This window comes from Hipposideros armiger, unplaced genomic scaffold (genome assembly GCF_001890085.2).
Source record: "Hipposideros armiger isolate ML-2016 unplaced genomic scaffold, ASM189008v1 scaffold_91, whole genome shotgun sequence".
In the NCBI taxonomy this organism is placed as follows: Eukaryota; Metazoa; Chordata; class Mammalia; order Chiroptera; family Hipposideridae; genus Hipposideros; species Hipposideros armiger.
Window position 1 is genome coordinate 1,158,640 of NW_017731441.1, and position 13,606 is coordinate 1,172,245.

The following is a 13,606-nucleotide window of genomic DNA, read 5'->3' on the forward strand; positions in this document are numbered from 1 at the left end:
GGGATCTGGGGGCTATCCTAGCACTGATGGAGACTGAGACCTGGCAGTCACTACATTTCTTTCACCGTTTTCACCAAGAGAAAAGAGGAAAATAGATCATAGCGTGTTAACAAAGCCACTCTTGCTTGGGGTTTTAATACATTCCAAATGTATCTTTTCCTCAGAGAACCCTCCTAATAATACTTGATTGAAGCAAATAGTATCATCTGGGGCTTTTCTCTGGGCATAGTCTCCCACCACAGGATATTATATGCCAGCAACTGTGGGGTGATAAAGTAAACCACATAAAGACAGCCTTGCAATTATATAAAAAATAATGCAATTTAATTTGTATCATAAAAATTCAGAAGGAATCGCACATTTTCCCTTGAATTTTGAAGCTGCAAAATTTAGGTTTGTTACAATTCATTTGTAATGATTGTTTAAGGTTTTATTAAATTCCTTTCACCTTAGATCATAAACCCTGATGAATTTTAAATATCACTATTCTCAAATTAATGAGCATTTCTTATTTTTCATTTTCTTCACAGGGTGAAAAAGGAAGTGAGGGAGAACCAGGGAGAATAGTAAGTCAAGCAATAAAGATGTTTCTTCCCACTGGTGGTTTCCAAATTCTCGGTGTTCCTGTGGCAGTGATAGAGTGTGCAGGGGTCGTAATGACCCATGGACTCTTGGTTTCCAATCCATTTGTCTACAGCAAGAAAATGTTATCATTTATTTTTGTGCTTTTTTTTTTTCAGAAAAGAGTTTTAGAATATCTTCCTTTTTGCATAATAAATACTAGCTAATCAACATTTTCTGAAGTTCATAAAATGAACCTAACCTCTAGAAGAGAAGATGTGGGGCCGGCCGAGTGGCTCAGTTGGTTAAGAGCTCGCTCAAGAGTGTGAGCTCTGAGCAACAGCAGTTCGATTCCCGGCCTGAGCTGAGCTGCCGCTGAGCTGCCAACAGGTGGCAGGATGGCTCAGCTTAAACTAAATAAATAAATAAATAAATAAATAAATAAGAAGATGTGGGGGAGAGGGGTGAGCAGGTTTGATGGACTGACTTCTGTTCTTGGGGGCGGGGGTCTAACCATGTAATCACTCTGCTCCCTTTTTAATCTTTGTCATGTTTGCCCTGATACCCCCAATTCTCCCACATCGCCACTTAACTGTGTAGCGATGACAGGTGATATCCTGGATACATGATAATCCAGGCAGATTCACAGATCCCTATGAGTCTGACAGCTAAAAGAGAGAACCACAGAGGTAGGCTGGCTACAGTCAGGGCACTAAAAAAACGAAACCCCTGAGCAGGTAAAGCGTAAAGTGTCCGCCGTTCCCTCAGGTCTCTGTGCTCTCTCCTAGGGCATTTCCTTGAAGGGAGAAGAAGGAATCATGGGCTTTTCAGGACCACGGGTAAACCATGCCTTTTATAACTGTCGTCGTTTTGTTTTGTTTTTCAAATAGACTTTTATTTTTTGGGGTAGTTTTTGGTTCACAGCAACGTTGAGCATGTAGTACAGAGAAATTTCCCTCATAGCCCCTTCTCCTCCACACACACAGCCTCCCCCACTATTTACATCCTGAGCCAGAGTGGTCCATTGGCTACAGTGAATGAGAGGAGCCTACATTGATTGACACATTATTATCACCCAATAACGGGCAATAACTGTGCACCTCCATTTGGTGAAGGGTAGAAACAGAGCACAAATACATTTCTGCTTGTATTAATTAGGCTAAATAAACCGGTGACAACAAAAATGTAGATTGTCTCCAACACATGGGAAGTCGAATTCTTGCTGCCCTAAGAGTGCAACAAAAATGCCCCTAGTGGGGTGGGGGGGGGGGGCAAGGGAGTGTCTCCTCCCAAGGAGATCCAGCCACCTGTGGCTCCCCATCACTGTGTTACATGCTCCAAAAATAAGAACAGAGACTCACGAGAACATTGGAGTGCAGGCCTTTTAAATATCTTTACCATTTTTAGCATACCAGTTTTTATAGATTTCTCCATATTTCTTTAAGTGGTAGATATGCTGCATTATATGAAAGTGTTACTAAAATTCAGACAATTTTAGAAAATAAAAGGAGTTTCTTATGGTTGCGGTACTTTCCTAGTAAAGTTTTCTTTTTTCTTAGTCCATGTCAGGTGCCGTAGTAATGCCCTCTGGAAAACATTGCTGCGTGTTCTAAACTGTTATCGCTTGTTTTCTGTTCAACCCAGGGTGCCCCTGGCTCTGATGGTGAAAGCGGTTTTCCAGGACAAAAAGTAAGTGTGATACATAAAATGCAATTGCTCCCCCAGGCCTGAAACGTCTCACAAAGGTCAACTAGAAAGGCTGGAATCCCGGGGGGGGGGAATTGCCCTGGAAAAAGCACTTAAAACTTTCACTGCATTTATCGTAGCATAAATAATGCTTCGTCTCAAATCATTTGAATTCCTTGAGTAAGATTATTTACCTACTTCTCATTTTGCAAACCAGTCCGTTGGTTCTTTCCTTTGGCTCTCTTCCTCCAAGCTTCCCATCATTCAGCCCAGCAGTTCTCAACCTATGGGTCGTGACCCCTTTGGGGGTGGAACTACCCTTTCACAGGGGTCACCAGGGCTCATATGTGGGCGTATCTGCATGTGGGCCTGGAGACGGATAGAGGAGCGGTGTCTCGGTTCCTAAGACCATCGAAAATATGTGTTTTCCAATGGTCTTAGGCGACCCCTGTGAAAGGTTGAGAACCGCTGATCCAGCCCCTACCAACCACTGTGGGCCTCTGTGCTTTCCAGTCTCACGCCTCTCCTCTGCGTCGTTGTATGTCACTCTTGGGAAGGTTTTCAGTGTGGTGACCAAGGGTTCGCCTACATTTTTTACATATTGATCTCACACATTTTAATTCTTCATTTCTCTTTAATGATGTCCCAGTCATTTTTACCACGTGTTCTGTGGATAGACTTTTGGCAATTTTTTTAAGAAAACGTGAGAAATATATTGTGAATCTGGTTCAGGCTTCGAATTGTCTGAATATTAGGTCATATGAGAGCGTACACATAGAAATAGATTTTTAATTAATGATTTATTATTTTCATAAATTCGGTCATGGAATATACAGCATACATCCTTCCCATCGCAGATCCCAGCATTCTCCACAGAGGCGACCACTGTAAATGGTTCTGTGGGTATCATTTCAGATAGGTGCTAGCATACAAAAGACATGCGTTTTTATATGCATATAATGTAACAACAGAAAGCAAAAACATCTATCATTCTGCCACTTTTTCATCCAACACGCCTTGGAGATTGTTGCACATTAGCACATACACATCTGCATAGTTCTCCTAACAAGCTGCACAGAATTATGGTGAACGGCTGTACCATATTTGCTTAACTAGCCCCTTGTGGTGGTTTCTAGCTGCTTGCTATTTCCAATAATTCTGCAGTCAACACTGTGGTACACACATCTTGGTACACAAGGGCTAGTATTTCCATAATTCAGTCCTAGTACGTACACAGAAAGAGACTTTTTTAAAAAATTGATTCAGCCTCCAAATCATGACTGCCCTGAATTGTGCTCATGGCTCCATCACAGGATGGTAATGAGAGCCATCAGGATGCTGCTAGCAAGCACTGGGTCTCGTCAGTCCCTCTGCAGGGAGTTCTGCCACTTTTGTTCTGGGACTTGGCCTCCCAAATTTGGTTTCTGACCCCCGTCAGCTCCAGGCACAGGCGTCTTTCCCTCGTGTTCTGGTTTGGACCACTCACAATGAGCACCAATCTTGATTCCTTCCTGCGACCTCATTTGATCTTATTTTTCCTATCCTTGTCCTTTTATACTGAACTCAGGCCAGGGAGGACACCAGGGTTTGCACTAACTACACCTATCTTGTCATAACATTAGTAACTGATAGGACTCCTCCCAAAGGTAGCATACCTGGAGCAATAGCTGTCCATGCAATGCCCAATCAAAGGCCAAAAGACTGAATTCTGGTTTAAGGATTGCAATAAGCAAGTGCTGTGTAGAGACAGAGAACTAAAGCCAACGTTAGCATTTAAAAGTAATCCGTTTCCACTCACCCCCATGTAATTAAAACACTACTGTTAATATTTTGATTGCCCACATGTGCTAGTGAAATCATAATTATGGTTTGTTTTTCTACACCCAACACTAAGGAGTTACAGTGTTTTTAAAATGCAGCTCAACACAGCTGCCCTGCTGAGAACTCAGAAGTTAATGAAGGACAAGATGTTCGCCAGGCAGTGACCACCTGGGCCTCTCACTGCTGTGGCCCAGATTTTAGGGTGGAAGGCTCACATCTTCCAGCTTGCTTTCTGCACTTGGAACAACTGGAGAAGACACAGATTCTTCCAAATAAGTGGGCATCTCAGTTGCTGTGGGAAAATCGTCTCCTGGACTGTACAAATAGGAAGTGCTTAGGATAAACACACATGGCGAAGTCATCCTGTTAGTACCACACTGCACTGCAGACATGGCTATCATGTGTTATCTTACTTGCCGACTTGCCGTTACTCCCCAGCTAACTTCCCAGTTATCCTCACAGACTTTGGTGTAAGGATGTAAAATGGAACCTAACCAAAGGCAGCCCCAAGAAGCAACTGTGAACACCAACATAAACAACTCATCGACATAGGATGAAACCAAAAAGAGGATTCTGGGAAAGATTTTGCTTTCTCTACAGGAGCAGAGAATCAACTACACCCCCCACCCCCACCCCCATTCTTCATCAGATTGACAGAACTTTAGTTCTCTCTAGGGATGCCTGTTGTTGCTTGATGATGAGCAGTGCTTGGGTGGCACAGAGTGGCTTGTAGAGGTGACAAAGTCTAGCGCCTTGTTTGAGCTGAATTGTAAGGTCAGCCCTGGACCCAGCTTGGACTGAATGCCTAGTAGCCAGCTCCCCAGTCATTGGCAAGCTCTTTAATGATTCCCAACCTATCTCATGAGATGACCTCTCCATAGGAGACCATTTTTAATATCAGAGAAATTTGCCTTTACTTTTGAATCTTCAGCTCCACCTAGTGTAAAAGAAAGTCCGTCTAAATCATAGTCCCTCCATGAAAAACTCAAAATTAAGCCAATCTTCATTCTAGATTCCTAACAACGTGACTTGCAGCATACATGCTCCTAGATTTTAAAATATCATGTAAAATAATCGGATAATGACCGTTCTTTTTATACCATTGGCACCTGGCATTCTGAATTTTGGGGGCCTTACTGTATGTATTCTTTAACAAGAGGGAATAAATTTCTAAATTTTTTAAAAAGGTTTACATATCTACCCAGATATGCTATGGCTCTTTTGATATATATCTGAGGGAATTAGAAAGCAACAGTGAGCGCTAGAGATTTCTTTTTTTTTTTTAATAGAGGAAAGAAATCTAGATTGAGAGGCTTTAATGCTCCTATTTGGTGTTCACTGAGATTTTTCAAAACCCATCTGAGAGGAAGGTTTTAACAGACGGATCAGGTTGTCAGCATAGCCCCACTGATCAATCATAAAATCACTCAAACTCAGCAGCATCTGTGCCTCCTGAAGTGATGCAGTAGGAAGGACACAGCACCCTCCACGAGTGATTCTTGCTGAAAAGATGAACCTGAGCCTAATGAGGCCTCCAGAGCTAACAACTAATTAATTTAGAGAAAATGTGGGGGATAGAGGTGCATATTATATCCCACCATAAGAATGAAGTAGATGAAATCCACCATGTAGCGTATTTGCAGTACCAATGACCCAGTTTCTTCAACAGCAACAACAACAAACAGAAGTTACTAAAAAAGTAGAAAGGAAGAAGAAACTATTAGGAATTACAAAGAAATTAAGAGGCAAACAGCCAAATGTCATGTTTGGACTTTGAATCCTGATTCAAGCAAAGCAACTTTAAAAAGACATTAAGACATTTTTGAGACCAAAATAGGCAAAATTGAACAGAGAGTGGGTCATAGGTGATTTTAGGGAATTACTGTTCATTTTATTAGACATAATAGTGGTATGGTGGTCACTTCTTTAAATTATATGTTAGAGATAAGAAATAAGCACCAAATATCTTCTCTGCAGGGAAGCAGAGGACCTGATGGTTATCCAGGCGCTGATGGACCCCGAGGACCCAAGGTGAGCTTAGTTTTTATTTGGACAGTTTTCACTTTTCTTTGGATAGTGTTCTGATCACCTCCTATTTCTCATGTTGGACAAGGGAGGTATCCTCTATCCTATATAAGAATAGATAAGGGAACACACGGCACCCAGCACTGGAGAGATGAGATGGACATTCATCTATTAGCCACATGTATCCCAGCTTCAGGGTGCTGCACTCCACGCAGGACCACATGGAGTTTGCACCCAGAGCAGAGGGAACCAGCAGGGCTGTGGGAGGGTCCTTGTAGTAACAAGAGGGTAGGGTACCCCCTGATTCCCAAGGGAGGATATAACTGACTTGTTTCAATCCCATGGGCAGGCAGGGAAGGAAAACCCGGTAAATTGAGGATCAGATGGGGTGTGGCTGTTTTAGCTGATGGGGAAACCAGCCAGGGAGGGAGGTTTTCCTGCTGGATGGGGGCCATGTCTTATGAGGACAGGGAAACTCATCGTTAAGCCTGTGAAAGCCAGTGAGGCCCAAAGTCATCAAGGCAGCACTTGAAATGTTCGGTCTTAATCCGGAAGACATTGTATCAGTGCGTCGCTGCATCACCCCCAGTTCGTCCTACAGGGTGGTTCAGACACCGTTATCAAGAATGGAGCAGTCCGCCCTGCAGAAAGCAGGGTCCTGACTGGGTCCAGTGTTTGGCAAGGATTTCCAAGTGATATTGGCACCTGCCCACTTTGTTGTCTCTTGGTGTGTCTGGGATGCCTGGACTTACTGCCGCAGCATAGCAGAGATGGTACCCAGGCAGAGCCTAAGGTTCAATTACTCAGAATAGTAGGCTCAGCTCATGGCCCATATGCGGCTTTATTCTTTGGAAATATGCAGTGTCCAAAACTCTGAAAGGTCGGTCTCACATTCTTCTATTTTCCTGTTGGTTTTCTGCAGGGAGAAGTGGGTGACCGAGGTCCCCCGGGTCCACCTGCCTACTCCCCTCATCCTTCTCTGGCAAAAGGTTTGTGTACAACTTCTCCTGCATATGTACATCCTCTTCTGTTATGGACACAGTCATGAACTTGCCAGAAAGATTTCTCAAGTAACACAAAACAAATCAAACAAAAGGTTTTTAGAACATAACCTTTGTAGAATCTCAGTCTCGTATACACCTTCCCTCATGGCCTCAATGTGGTATCATAGGAGACCTTCATTTTGCCTCTGCCTGAGAAAGTGCTCTCTACCTTCCAGGTGAGACCCTTCTGTGGGGAAATGCTTCCAAGTCTCCATACCTTGTGCAGGTCTGGTTTTGTCACCTGCAATATCACTAAAGAAATCCGGTCCTTCTGCACGTCAGGCCTCCATGGCAGGAGGCCCAGCCACCTTCACTCGTTTCTATACCAAGGTGCTAATGCCCCTCTGCTATCCAGCCTGAAGCCTGGAATTGATCATCAGCCTTAACCTGTGAACCGTCACATCCTTTTAGACTGCCAGGAACTAAATCCCCAAATGTTTGCACATAAACAACTACCCAGGAAGATGCTCCACTGTCACAGTGGACCCCTGTGTATAAATGAAGGATTTTGCATGTGTTGCAGCTAATGCTCATCTTGTTATTTTAGCTCAGCCTTCCAAATTGGTGAGGGTATATTGAAATATGATTCGCATTCTGTAATAAGAACAATGGTCTCTGGATCTTTTTGAATGTGCATCCTTCTAAAAAAAAATGTTTTGAGCACTCCCCTGAATAATTGTACATCTGTTTATTTATGGATCATTTATCCATGTTATAGGAAGTTCCATGAAGGCAGAGATTTTAGCCCGTGTGGTTCACTCCTGCATCCCCAATTTCTAAAACAGTTCCAGGCACCTAGTGGGTATTCAGTAAATATTTGTCTGAATGACTAAACAATGTCCAAGCTAAAACATACATATCAGATAGGGGTTTTAAAGGATGAGGTTGTTTTTAAAGAAAGATGGTCTAGTGCATCCCTCCTATGCCAGTAAATTGGTTGGCACACTCCTATATGTACCCAGGGGTTAAGGACTCGCTGTCCTGCTTAGGTGTGAACCATTTGTCGGTCTAATAACTGCTTTTGCATGTCTTCATCCAACATGCTGAAGAATGTGGCAATGCCACTTTGCATTTGTTTATTTAGGGGTAAGGCTCGTAAGAGCATTTATATGTTATTCATCCAGCAAACAGTTATGAAAAGCCTATCCAGGCAGGAGCTGCAGCTCAGGGGAAGAGGTGACTCAGAGAGAATCAGCCCCGCCTCCTTGCCCCCTGCCACGGCGCCTGGTGCATGGGAGGATTCCTAATATCATTTCCTTCTTTATTCTCACACTAGACTCAGCTACTTATCCAACCCCATTTTCCACTCCCCCTGTTCACCTGTACCCCAACACTCCAGCCCAGTCCTGCTGAGCGCTCCCAGCTCTGTGCTGTCAGTTTGGCTGATCTCCCCTTGCCCTGTGCCCTCTCCCTCCCATCTCCCATCTCCATCACACTCCACCAGTGTCTGAAGCTCAACAGCCAGGTTACCTTCTCCAGAAAACCTGAGTGCCCCGGGGCATAATGCTTCACCTGTCTGTCAAACCGGGACTATGATACTATCCGTACCACGTGGTTTTATAGGAATCAAATGTGTGTAACGTGTTTAACACTGAACCTAGTACACACAGCCATAGCTCAAAATGTTATCTACTTCTATTATTTATATTCTCCATGGTCCCTTAATATCAAATTTTTTCCCCAACTAATCTTCCCCTCCTTTGAAATCTCCCTGTATCTTTTTGGCTTTCTGTGCCCTCTATTGTTTTATAATATTTATAAGAATCTTGTATCACCCCGTTGATTGGGAGTGAGCTCCTTGAAAACAGGAACCAGGAACATCCGTGTTAAACATTTGGCCCCGCACCGTGCTTCATCCCCACCGTGCCTCATGCAGGGCGCTGGTAAATACGTAATCGTTGAAAAGGTGAACATCCATTGCAAGTGCTAGACAACAGTCGTGTCCTAATTGTGGGGCCTGTCTCGGTTCCAGGTGGCAGAGGTGACCCAGGACTCCCAGGGGCCCATGGGGAGCCAGGACTCCGGGGTGAGCAAGGAGACTTCGGCCCACAAGGCCCCCCTGGCCCGTCCATCAGAGATAAAGGTAATGTGGGTCCACAGTATTAAAACCATGACTAGGGCCGGCCGAGTGGTGCGATGGTTAAGAGCTGGCTTGGGACGCCAGAGGGCCCCAGTTCAGATCCCACGTATGAGGGCCAGTGACACTGCCCTCTACAGCTAAGATGCTGAACAACAGCTCAACCTGGAGCTGGGCTGCCGGGAGTCGCCGGCAACGGCGTAGGCTGCAACCCCTGCTGCAGTGGGTTGCCATGGGCTACCGTGTGTAGCCAGCAGCCAGCGTGAGTGGACGCCCAGAAGCCAGGCAACTGATCTGCCTCACCCGGGAGGAGCACAATGATGGTACCAACTTGGGCCAGTGAAGCAACGTCCTCCACAACTGGACTGAAGAACAAAAGGATAGCAACTTGTCTGTTCCCCTTCCCTCAATTCCCCAGCTCTGTTCCCCTCCCCAATTCCCCAATAAAAATCTTAAGAAAAAAAAAAGCCACGACTAAAAGTACGTCCCTTCAGCTCGTCACATAAACCACTGGCCGCTAACTGACTGCCCAGTTTGGTTGGTGCCAGTGCTCTGATAGACTGGGTTTAGCAGCTGTAATGGGGCTCGCATACATGTTTGGATGTCTTCACAGAACAATTGGACTTGTGACAGTAACTCTCCCACTAGGTTAGACTATGCCGCTGATGAGTAACTAGCACGAGTCTGTCAGTTGGCTGCGAAGAGCGTGGGCAGTTAACAGATGTGGTCAGGCATTGATAGCAACTCTCAGGCCACCATTTGGGAGCAAGAAGAGGGGCTTTTTAAAGTTGAAAAATGGTGCTAAAATATACCACTAGCATTTCCCCCTTAAGTTACTGACTGGATAGTGAATCCACTAGTCCCGCTAGTGGCCTCCTACAGACAGAATGCTGACACAGCTGTTAAGTACCAGAAATGTCACATTGGTGATTGCTGTTGGATTTTCAGATGGGAAGAGAGGATTCCCGGGCGAAATGGGACCCAAAGGCTTCATAGGAGACCCGGGCATCCCTGCGCTATACCCCGGCCCTCCAGGAACTGACGGAAAGCCAGGGCTCCGAGGACTCCCAGGGCCCGCTGGACCACCTGGGCCAGATGGTAAGTAGAGGGAAACTCAAGACAGGTGCTTTCTGGTGTCCAGACAAAGAACCCTGGCCCAGCCATATTTTTCCTTGGGTTTTCTGCAAAATAATGTCATGAATCAGTGCAGTAGGAAGCGGATTAGGGTGTAGCAGATGCTCTGTGGTGCAATAGAAATAGCTGGTAATGGAAGAAGGGCAAAACCTTGCAAACCTGTTGAGTATTAACAGTCCCATGGATATTACACAGTAAGGGCTGGCTGGCCATGGCTCCAGTGAGATCAGTCCTTCAGTGAAACAGCTAAGAGGTGCAGCCTGGAAGCCAATGAGAGCTGAAAGCTGTCGGGTGATAAGTTCCAGACACCTTCTTCTGGGGTCAGAGGTCTCACATCTTGACTTCCAGCCTCTCTCCTCTGTATGACCGACAATTGTAAGCAGACTTGATAATCTGTGTTCTCGGCCCATGCAGAACCAAAGCTACCGCTGAACAGGTGGCAACAGTTGAGGATAAGAAGGGGTGGCTGCACCACCTGTAAAAAGAAGTGGCAGCCATTAACCAAGGGCGAGATGGAAGGCTATAAGGTAGACAAGCATGAGATGCTGTCATCACATGCTACCTAGGGGGCATCATCAAATCGTAGCACTAAGTGGCATTTCTAGGTTCCGATGTTCCCGTGGTAACATTCTTTAGTTGAGAATGCTCTTCGGAGGCAGGGAAGTGTGCACTCGTCTTTGAGCCTGCCATCAAACATAGTTATTCTTTTCAGCTTCCGTGTTTAAAGAGTTATGCTTTAGACGCTATAAAATCTCTTAATGGAAACATTTCATGTCCTCAGGAGATTGGATAGTTGAGGCATTAGAAGAAAACGTAAGGTCACAATTTCTTTCCACATGACATGGACCACAATTTAGCAGCCTCTTTTTTCAAAATAGTTAACTTCAAATTTCCTGACCTCAGCCCTGATCACCTCGATGGCCTCCTCTCTTCAGAGAGGAAGAGCATCATATTTGCTAACGGTCCTGTTTGATTTCATTAAAGGTAAATTCAAAGACCCATGCTTTAATTGCCTTTGGAAGATGACTTCTCTTTGCCATCTCTAGCAGGAAAATTGTTATAGGCATTAGAAGCATATCTATGCAGACTTTTTCCATTAATAAATCAGCAGTCATGACTGTGATTCTATTTTGCATTCTACAGTAAATTTTTAAGTTGATATCGTTCTGCATTCACAATTTTCCCTCAACTGGAAAAACCAGATTCTCACATTCTTTTGAAAATTTTTAAGTGCAGGTATTTCCCTGGAATTTGCCAAGTAGTTTGAGCAGTGTTGTCTTTACTTTTCTTTATCCTGGAAGTAATATTTATTACTGTGACATTTGTGATAATGGCTACATTTCTATGAGTGTTGTATTTCCTGAGTACATGATGTTTGTTGAATTTTCCTTTTTTAGCAACAAAACATGATGTAGTAAAAATAAAAGCATAAAAATATGGTTCTTTAAAGGCCTGTGATTGAAGGCTAACCTTGCCATTATTCCTATAACTAAATCCCATTTCAATAAGGACATAAACTCATGCGATCTTGCTTTATATATCTTGCTTAGCAAACTTATGATGTACTAACAAGTCATCTAAAAAACACATTAACTTATTTCTGATTCATATTGTAAACTAAAGAGAGAATTTATAAAATAGATGGAATGGTATTTGTTAAATTTTATCAACTAAAAAATTTAAAAGCATATAACTTAAGTTCTCCTTGAAATATTTATCTTACCCCATGAGACACGTAGTTTCCAATCATCATTTTTTTAAGCAATCTCTTGCACAAAGAGTAGCCAGCCATAATGACTTTTAAAAACATTATTGTATATAATCAAAATTTAATATCTATGACCTTGATTCCCACAGAGTTCAACTGTTCTCTTGGAATGAAATTGTTGGATTCTTTTCTTATCTGCATTTCATCCTATTTTAAGTATCATTACTGATGAAAATCAGAATTTCTATTGCTTTGCAGTTCCAGCAAAACCAAACCGTGAAGTCAGTTTTCTTTCTGAGCTAAATATTTTTGCCGCCTCCTAGTTCCAGCTCAGTTAACTGGCAGTTCCATTGTGTTCTAGAATAAGTCAAAATACTGCCTGGTATGTTATAGCCATTGGCCTCTTCAGGAAAATCATGTTAAAAAGATCTAAGAGGCACACTGCTATTCCATAGAACCTGTTTGAAATTACTAATTTATTAAAGAAAAAAAAAAAACATAGAGAAAAGGAAAGCTGGCACCGTAAGATGGCCACACTGTGCCTTTTGACTAGATTTACAAATTCTATAAGGAACACCCACAATCTCTTTGTGTCACATTTAAAATTCCAATATATCTGAAGCATCAGTGATTAAATAACTACCTATGATACTGTACTTTTCATAACATATTGGAAGAACTTGGAGACATAAAATAAAGCCCACAGAGCCCACCGCTGGTCTGAAATGCTTCTGACCCAGTTACCAATGACCCATGGAGCATATCCTAGGAGCACCATTTTGCTCCTCTCAGCAGCACAGGTTACAGCCGACATCCCTTTCTTCACACACCGTCTTCTCTGGCCTTCCATGATGCCCCACTGTCTCATGCCCCCTATTATCTCAAAGACCATTGTTTTTTTGTGTGTTTTTTTTCTTTTCTTTTCTTTTTTTATTTATTTTTTTTATTGTTAGTTTCAGGTGTACCGAACAATACAATAGTTACCCTTTTCACCCTCACCAGGTAACAACACCCCTTCCCCTATCTATTGCCCTCCCACCCCCAATATCATGCTTATCTATTACAATTCCATTGAATCCGTTCCCGCTCTCTACTCCATGTCCCGAGACTATATGTATATATATAATTATAGTTGACATACAGTATTATTCAACATCAGTTTCAGAAATACAATGCGGTGGTCAGGCCTCTACATCGACTATGCAAAGACCATTGTTTTTGAGGACCCTTTGCTGGCTCCTCCTTCTTCTTCCCCCCTCTACTCATCCATCCAGTAGGTGATGGAGTTCCTTGAAGTGCATTCCTCTCTCCCTACTCTCTACCCAGGTGAACTCATCCTTTCACATGAATTTAAATAAAGGTCTATGCCAGCACTCCCTAATTGTGTCTCTAGCCCAGCTCTGTGTTCTGAACCCCAAACTCATACAAAATGTTAACTCGTCACATAGTCACCACTGTGTGTATCACAGAAATCTCCAACTTTGTGTGTCCAAAACGGAACTCTGAATTTCCTGCTCCCCTGGGCCTCACCCATGTCCACAGACCCAGGGG

At 43.5% G+C, this 13,606-nt stretch overlaps 1 protein-coding gene across 1 annotated transcript in view; it reads left to right on the top strand.

Moving 5' to 3' along the window:
- COL4A2 (collagen type IV alpha 2 chain) overlaps positions 1-13,606 on the top strand; it is a 188,063-nt gene that overhangs the window by 124,951 nt on the left and 49,506 nt on the right. The window contains exons 14-20 of the mRNA XM_019644780.1: positions 531-566; positions 1,350-1,400; positions 2,206-2,250; positions 6,046-6,099; positions 7,016-7,082; positions 9,109-9,219; positions 10,162-10,311. Of these exons, the coding sequence (XP_019500325.1) occupies positions 531-566; positions 1,350-1,400; positions 2,206-2,250; positions 6,046-6,099; positions 7,016-7,082; positions 9,109-9,219; positions 10,162-10,311 (514 nt within the window). The remainder of the gene's footprint in view (positions 1-530; positions 567-1,349; positions 1,401-2,205; positions 2,251-6,045; positions 6,100-7,015; positions 7,083-9,108; positions 9,220-10,161; positions 10,312-13,606) is intronic.